Source organism: Fonticula alba (assembly GCF_000388065.1).
Source record: "Fonticula alba strain ATCC 38817 unplaced genomic scaffold supercont2.1, whole genome shotgun sequence".
NCBI lineage: Eukaryota > Rotosphaerida > Fonticulaceae > Fonticula > Fonticula alba.
The window spans coordinates 4,296,900-4,305,018 of NW_009242971.1; the positions used below are offsets into that span (position 1 = coordinate 4,296,900).

An 8,119-nucleotide genomic window follows, 5' to 3' on the forward strand; every position below is an offset into this window, starting at 1 on the left:
GAGAACGAAAGCAGAGGGGGCCGCCTGAGTCGGCTCGTGCGCGCGCACTACCGGAACACACGCGCATCGGCGCCGGGAGCACGACCTCCGCCCCAGGACGGCCCCGTGCGGTCCTCCCCCCCAGAGAACCGCAGCCGGGGGACGGGTGTGGTCTTGTGCCACAGGACCGACAGGGCACGGAGACTGGTCCCCTCGCGTGCGGCCCCACCACCCTCTCGTCCTGGGTGGGGGGCAGCAGCGCGCGCCAGCCTCACATGGCCGCTCCCCCCCCCCCCGCCTCCAGGTTCGGGCCAGGGGACCGAGGCAGAGGCGCGCCCACTCCGGCAGCATGGGCACCCGGATGCGGGGCGAAGACCTGGGAAAAGGTGGCAGGGCGTCGCCGGGCACCTGCACCCCTCACACGCCACGGGGATTGGCGCAGCCGGGCTGCGCACTGCTTGCCATGCAGGCTTCGGGAAAACATACGCCCCCCAGGCCCGCGAGGACAACAGAGACGCCAGCAATCGCTCCCCCCCTCCCCCTCGCCCGCCGGCATCCGCTGCCCCGGCCCAGGGTAGACTTGCCCCGAACACGGGCCAGCCCCCCCGCGGCCGCCTGCATTCGCGCACCGACCGCCTTACAACACCGGCACACATATAGCCACGCGCAGCCCCTGCCCCCCCCCCCCCCTTCCTGAACCCTAGCCCAGAGCTCCGCCGTGGGCCACGCTCGCTCTTGGCTCTGGGAGAGGCGCCGAGGCGGGGCTGCGGAGAAACGGCCAAGTCCGGTTATTCTGCCCCCCCCCCTGCCGAGGGCGCGCGAGAACGCCGCGCTCCCTCCCCAGCCGGAAACTGGGAGAGGGGGGGAATGCCTCAGGTGGCTCTGTACCTCGAGCCTTAATGATCGATCTCTCTCCCGAAACCCAGCCCGGGTTTAGGTGCCCCGCGGGGCTGTGTCCTGGGACCTCGGCCTGTGCTCGGGAGTTGCTGTTTGCTGTCCCCACTGCTCGACTCCCTTGCGGGGACAAGCTTGTGCTCTCTTGCACACGCGCACATACGCACAGATACATGTATATGCCCAGACATTCTTTATCCGGCTTAAGCTCGACAAAGGCCCCCCGCCCCCCCTCCGCCATCCAGACAACCCAAGCCCAGGGTCTCCGAACCCCCGCCGAGGTGGAAGGGTCGCATGCCCAAAGCAACAGCATTCTCACTCTATTCAAGAACAATATTCCGAATGGTTGTGACCATATCACCCGGGAGGCTGGGGGCCGGCGGGATCGGCTGACCTGGGAAAAGCAGGCGGTAGCGTGTTTGTGCGGCCTGGTTTGGAATCCACCGCCCGGGCGCCACAGGCGGCTGCTGGGAGCCCTGCCGATCTGCGGCACCCGCCCCGGGGACACCCGGCGGCCGTTGGGCATTTCCTGTCGCCTGTTGCTCCTCCGCCTCCTCCTGTTGCTGGCGCTGCTGCAGCCCCTCCCGGTCCAGCTCCTCCTCTTCTCCTGTCTGATCGGCGGCCCGAGATACCTGCCCATCCAGGCGTTCGAGATCCGGGACATCCCGATTGGGATCCGGCTCTCGGACGCGGCTCTTCAAGTAGGCAAAAAGCTCCGCCGCATGGCGATCCGACCGCGACCACACCAGCCGCACGGGGTGCGTCCGACGACCGGAGGCCAGCACCAAGGGCCGCGACAGGTGCACCAGGATCTCCACCAGCCGATCCAGCACCCATGTTGTGACCCGGCCAGCGCCGCCTCGCGGGCCGACCTCCAACAAAAGGAAGGTTCCCTCGGGAAAGGCGCGCACCATGCGTGTCAGCTGGGCCGCCAGCCGGCCTCCCTGGATGGACTGCCGCAGATCCGCCGGCGCCTTGCGCTCGATTCCAAACCCCGGGCCGAGAATGTAATCGGCCTCACGGAGCTGCATCGGCCGCAGGGCCATGCCGGCCTCGAGCAGGGCTCGTGGCAGGGTGGCCCGAAGCTCGCGCACATCGATGATGACCGTGCGCGGGCCTGGGCCCACTTCCCGAGAGCCACCATGGCCACCAGCCGGCAGGCCGGTGTATCGGGAGGCCGGCATTTCACCGGCGAATGCCAGACGCTCCGGCTGCAGGAGGGCCACCGCCGGATCGATGGTCGGGCCGGATCGCAGGAGGCCCACCCTGGCGGCAGGTGCGCTCGAATCGCCGTACAATGGCAGCAGCGGCCGGGCAGCCGGGGACGGGGCCGTCGTCCGTCGGGCAATCAGCCGACTGAAGGCCGCATGTTCCACCTTGAGGGCGGAGAGGTACTGCTGTTCGAGGGCCGAGTTTTGGACATTGATCAAACTGACACCGGAAAGGGCGGCCGGCTGCTGCGGGCCCCGGGCCCCGGCGGCCACCAGCTCCACCACTCGCAGGAAGGCCAGCTCCACATCATACAGAATGACATGGGGCCCGCCGCCGGCCGTGGTCGACAGGAGGTACTCATAAAAGGCCTCCGGCGTGGTGTCCAGCATGGCCACAAAGCTGACCGTCGGCCGGCTGGCATCCACCAGGGCGAAGTACGTATAGTCGATGTGCAGGATGCCGCCATCATCCCCGCCGGTGCCAGGCGAATCTTCGTCATCCAGCCAGACAACCGGCCCGGAAGATGCATCATCGCCCGGTGTCATCGGAGTGCCACCTCCCGAAGGCCCCGGCGTGGCTGGCGTCTCGACAGACGTGCTCGGGCCCGAGGCGGGGGACTCGGGCGACTTGCTGGCCGATGCCGCGGCAGCCCGGCTGCGAAAGCGCTGAGCCGGGGTCTCGAAGCGAGGGCGCTTTGTCGGGCCTGGTGAGGGCGTCGCCCCGGGACTCGACGCCCGGGCCACGTCTGACACCACCGACTGCCCGTGGAGGCGCCGGCGCTGGCAATAGCGGAGCCAGGCTTGCTCGAGCTCCCGAAGGTCGGCCGGGTGCACCGATCCCCGGGACGCATCGGCCATCCGGTCGCGCTGGAGCAGGCGATACAGCTGCATGGCCGTGCGTCGGCTCCGCACCAGCACCAGGCATGGCTGGGATTGGGCGGCGGCAAGCAGCGCCCGGAGGGCCGCCCAGCGGGGATCCACCTCGAAGGCTGGGCGCAGCCCGGCCGCCAGCAGGGCGGCGACTTCGCTGTGCTCCGGCGTTCCGGCGGGCGAGGCGGGCTGGTAGGGGCCAGTTGCCTGGTCCGGAGTGTCCAGGGCGCCGGATGCCGGCAGGTACACCCGCGCCCGGAGGGCTTGGAAAAGGGGCTCAAAGGCAGGGGAAAGGGTCCATGAGGGGCCCGTCGCGATCATATCCTGCATGTGGCTGTACACGGTGACCGCATCCTCCGAGTGAAGTTGGCTGTGTCGAGGGGCTACATGGGTCAGGAGCGCATCGGGGGGAGGGCGAGAGGGCGGGGGGGGAGGGAATACTTTTGGGCTCTCCGCCCAACGCCGGGCGCCATGTGAGGACGCACAAGAGGAGACGTCGGAGCAGGCGCAAGCCGTCGATCAATTGCACGAGGCCATCCTTGCCGGTTTGATCCCGGGCGGCAAACTCACGCATGCGGCCCATCGGCAGGCCCATCTCGCGTTCAACTCGACGCAGGGTACGCTCGAAGGTCCGCTCGAAAACCGTGCCAATTGCAAGCTGGCTGGCGGACTTGTGGGTCGTGGCATGTCAGGCGGGCCATGCATCAGGGCCGTGGGGGAGCGAATGGACAGGAGCGGGAGTTGGAGGTCGGAGGGAGGGACGGGGAGGGGCACGCACGAAGGAGCGCCCGGCGCGTGATTGAACTTCCCGGATCGAGGAGGCCAGGAGCTCCAGGAGGTGAGCCTGTGCGGTGGCCGCTCCGCGAAGGGGGCTCACTAGACATTCGGACACCGGTGCGGCCGGGGTCGAGCCGTCCGGGTGGTCCGACTCCCCGTCCAGAAGGTGCTGCACCTCCTGGCGAAATCGCGGCCAGAGGCTGATGTTCGGCCCGACCAGGGAGATGGCCAGGCGCGGTAAGGCCAGCGGGTGCGCTGCCAGGAAGAGCAGCGGCACGCGGCCCTTGAGCAGGGTCACCGCCAGGGCGTCGGTCGGGGCCAGGCCATCGGAGTCGCCGAAGCCTCGCGGCCCGGCGGGCCCGTCGTCAGGGCTGTTGGCACTCCCACCGGCGCCGGGGTTTCCTCCGCGGTCGGTCAGGCGCGCTGGCAGGAGGATGAGGGCCCGGCGGACTCGGGAAAAGTCCACCCGGTTGGAAAGCATGTCGGAGATGAGAACGCGCGCGGTGGCCGCCACGGCCGGGACTCCATCCTCCGGGTGAGCCGCATACAAATCCTGCCGGGCAGAGGGCTTGACCGCCTCGGAGACAATGCGCGGCGCCCCGGCCCCCAGAAGCGCCAGGCTAGCGGTGGCCGAGGACAGGGCGTCCCCGGCGTCGGGGGTGCCCCCGGCCCCGGATCCGGGCCCGGCCCCCGCACTGCATACCAGAATCAGATCCGGCCCATGGCGTCCGGCCTTGCTTGGGGGCGGGCTCAACAGCAGTCGACACAGGAGCGGCGCCACGGGGAAGCCCGAGGCCAGAGCCACGAGCCAGTCGTCGGACCCGACGTCAGGCTGCTCGGCTGTTTGGCCGATCTGCTCGCAGAGTGCGCCGTGGATGGCATCGTACAAGGCCTCAGCCATGGCTGGATAGTCTGGCCGCCTTTTTCTTTCTGTCTCCCACACACGCGCGTGGTTTCTCGCGTCACCGCGCTTTCTCACACTCTCAGGCTTGCAAAGGGGAAGTGCGGGTACCAGGTAGGGGCGGGCAGGGCATGCTCTGGGAGGGGAGGATAGGCTATGGATGTCCGGGGTCAGCCGGACAGCGGAGGCCGCGTCCGGTCCCCAAAAAAACAGGCAGGCCCCAGGCTGCAGTTTGACTTGGACATGGCCCGTTGGACCGCAGCTGCTTTTCCCATTCCCACCCCCCCCCCCCCCCCCCCCCCCCCTCGCCCTGCTCAATGTTGGGCGCAAGATCCGCTTTCGGTGGCGGGGCGTGCGCGTGCGATCGAGGTCGGCTCAACGCCAGGCTTCTGGCCCTGGGCCCCTCTCCCTCCGATTATGCCCGCGAGTGGTTTCTCCCCCCCCCCCCCGTCCAGTCACAGGCAGCTGGGGACGACATGCGTGCGCGCAGGCAATCGGCGACACGGCAGCCCGCCCGCGCCCCCCCATCACCAGCAGCACACACGCTTGGCGACCTGCCGACGGAACCCCCCGCCGTGCGGAGGGGAGAGTTCGATTATTAAAAGAGAGGGAAAGAAGAAAAGATGGTGTGGTGAACCAGAAGGCTCCAAAAATTCGTCTAGGCCCAGTTGAGCGAACCTCGCATCAAGGCAATTCTAGTAAAAGGCGAAAATTGCATCTTTGGGATGTGAAGCTCAGGGCTGCTGGTGCAATGGGGATGAGCGGCCGAACCTTGGGGCCTAAAAGCAGTTGCTTTTCTCCGGCGGCGAGTGTTGGAAACTGGCGCCCTCTGAATATCACCTGACATGGACCAGGTTAAGAGCCCCCGCACCGCCAGCGCCTGGTGTTGGGTGGCTTCCAACTGCCCTCCCTCCCTGCCTCTCCCGCCCTCCCTCCTTGCCTGTCTCGCCCCCCTACCCGCTCTTTCCTTTTTTCCTCCTATCCGGCTTGCTGGGCTTCTCAACTCCGATAATGTCCACACACTCGCGCATTATCATCGGGATGTCCGCCCTCACGGCGTCCTTCCTCTTCGTGGGCTCCTCCTTCAACGAGGTCCGCCACTGGGTGCGTGCCTTGGCCAGCCTGGCGCTCCCGGTGGCGCCTGGGTCTCCTGCTGCTGCCGCCGCCCTGCGCTCCCCTCTACTCACACTAAAGGCGTCCGCAAACACGCAAACACATGCACACACACACACACACACGCACACACGCGCGCGCGAGCCAGCCCTTCAATGGTCTGGCGACCGGGGTCTTGAAGATGTTCGACCCGGAGACCGCCCACAACCTGGCCCTGAAGGCGGCCGCCCGGGGCCTGGTCCCGGTGGATCGGCGTATGCCGGCCGGCGTGTACCGGACCCCCGAGGGCATCAGCGAATTTGCCGAGCCCCTGCTCAAGGACTATCGCGATCGGTCGCTGGAGACGCAGCTGTGCTCGCTGCGCATGGCCAGCCCAATCGGCCTGGCCGCCGGCTTCGACAAGGACTGCGTGGCTCCCTTCAATCTGGCGCGCGTGGGGTTCGGCGCCGTGGAGGTCGGCACCGTGACCCCGGAGCCACAGCCGGGCAACCCCCTGCCGCGTCTCTTCCGTCTGGAGGCCGATCGAGCCATCGTCAACCGGTTCGGGTTCAATAGCGCCGGCTTCACCGCGGTCTCGGAGTCCCTGCGCCAGCAGCGCCAAAAGCATGGGTAGGTCGTTGTTTCCGGTGCTCCGGGCCTTCGCTGGGCCCTACAGCAATGGACATGCCCCCCCCCCCCCCCATCCCCTGCTCCCATTGACCTTGCCTCCTTTCGCCTCCCACCCTCTGTTCCTCGGGCTCCCCCTTTCCACCCGTCAGCGAGGTGCAGCCGACGGTTATCGGCGTCAATCTCGGCATCAACAAGACTACCACCGAGCAGGAGGCCCCGGCCGCCTATGCCCGAGGGATCTCCACCTTCGGCGACTTGGCCGATTACTATGTCATCAATGTCTCCTCGCCCAATACCCCGGGGCTGCGCGATCTCCAGCACTCGGCTGCTCTGCGCAAGATCATCCAGTCGTCCCAGGCGGCGCGGTGCGTCCTTCACCCCTTTCCTCGCCATTTCCGTTGTCGGCACTTGGCCGGTCTCCTGCGAGCTGACTCCGTTCTCGATGCACGCCAGCACTGAGGCCGGCCTCAAGACCCCTATCTTCCTGAAGATCTCGCCCGATCTCAGCGCCGAGCAGCTCAAGGACATTTGCTCCCTGGCAATGGAGCTGTCCATCGACGGGATGATCGTCTCCAACACCACCAGTGCGTGTGCCGTCCTGTTTTCTCGCCCCTCTCCTGGCCGGTCATGGGCCCACCGCCGGGTGTATTGGCTGCTTCTGTTCTCTCTCTCTCTCTCTCTCTCTCACTCTCTCTCCCCCTCCCCTCCCCCTCCTATCTACTCCCCTTGCCCCAGTTTCCCGTCCGGAGCACCTCACCTCGAGCGACGCGTCGGAGGCCGGTGGCCTCAGTGGCCAGCCGCTTTTCGATCGCTCCACCGAGATGCTGGGCCAGGTCTACCAGCTGACTGGTGGTGGTACGTCCTCTCTTCGCCTCGGCCCCTGGCCCCTTCCCCCCTGCCCGACACAGCGCCAGCCGCCTCTCCGGCCATCATGCCACTTACGCTCTTCCCCCCTCCCTCCCCCTACCTCTGCCGGATCCTTCTCCTCAGCCATCCCTCTCGTGGGTTGTGGCGGTGTTTCCAGTGGCATGGACGCCTTTGAGAAGATTGCCCACGGCGCCTCTTTTGTCCAGCTCTATTCGTCCCTCGTGCTGGATGGCCCGCGTGTGGTTTCCCGCATCAAGGACGACCTTGTTGGTATGTGTTCCTTTTCTCGATCCGGCGGATAGCCGCAATTCACTAAGCCTCCCTCCTCCTCCCCCCCTCCCCCCTGTCTCTCTTCATCCCCTCGACATAGTGATTCTCCGCGAGAAGGGCTTCGAGTCTGTGTCCGAGGCAGTGGGGAGCAAGTTCCGCGCGCCGGTTGATGCTGCTGCCGCTGCTACTGCTACTGCCAAGTTGGAGGTGGGTTCCGAGTAGTGCCCATCATCATGCTGGCTCCCCCTCTCCCCGCCGGCCATCAGCCCCCCTTCCTTGTTCCTCTCAGACATCGGGCGTCTCCTGGCCGATGCGCTGACCCTGGCTCGTGTGACTCTCATAGATCGCACATGGGATCACAGACTCCCCCCCCCCCCCTCTCTCTCTCTCTCCCCTGAATGTAGATTACCATATGTGTACAGACTCCGCCGGAAGTCGGCTTCCCCGTCAATATGGTACACTGGCCCGGAGCCCGGGAGGCCCTATTCTGAATAGGCGTCCTTACCTCGGTGCAACCCAAGCAGCCTGAAAAGCGGGACGACAACGGTGAAGCCCGGCGCCCATCGTCCTCCCTGAAGCCCGGCGCGGGCAGAGATGGACATGCTGGCACGCGCCCCGGACCCAAAGG

General features: G+C 67.0%; 2 protein-coding genes across 2 annotated transcripts; one reads left to right on the forward strand and one right to left on the reverse strand.

Moving 5' to 3' along the window:
* Positions 1–1,176: 1,176 nt before the first annotated feature.
* H696_00920 (hypothetical protein) lies at positions 1,177–4,781 on the reverse strand. The gene is made up of 3 exons (XM_009494807.1): positions 3,733–4,781; positions 3,440–3,624; positions 1,177–3,324 (listed from the first exon to the last, which is right to left on the reverse strand). The coding sequence occupies exons 1-3, from the start codon at positions 4,630–4,632 to the stop codon at positions 1,194–1,196; spliced, it is 3,216 nt and encodes a 1,071-aa protein (XP_009493082.1). The 5' UTR covers positions 4,633–4,781; the 3' UTR covers positions 1,177–1,193.
* Positions 4,782–5,542: 761 nt separating this feature from the next.
* On the forward strand, positions 5,543–7,868 carry H696_00921 (dihydroorotate oxidase). The gene is made up of 7 exons (XM_009494808.1): positions 5,543–5,736; positions 5,894–6,354; positions 6,504–6,719; positions 6,808–6,938; positions 7,090–7,209; positions 7,345–7,491; positions 7,592–7,868. Exons 1-7 carry the CDS (start codon positions 5,644–5,646, stop codon positions 7,711–7,713), a joined length of 1,290 nt encoding a protein of 429 aa, XP_009493083.1. The 5' UTR covers positions 5,543–5,643; the 3' UTR covers positions 7,714–7,868.
* Positions 7,869–8,119: the final 251 nt, after the last annotated feature.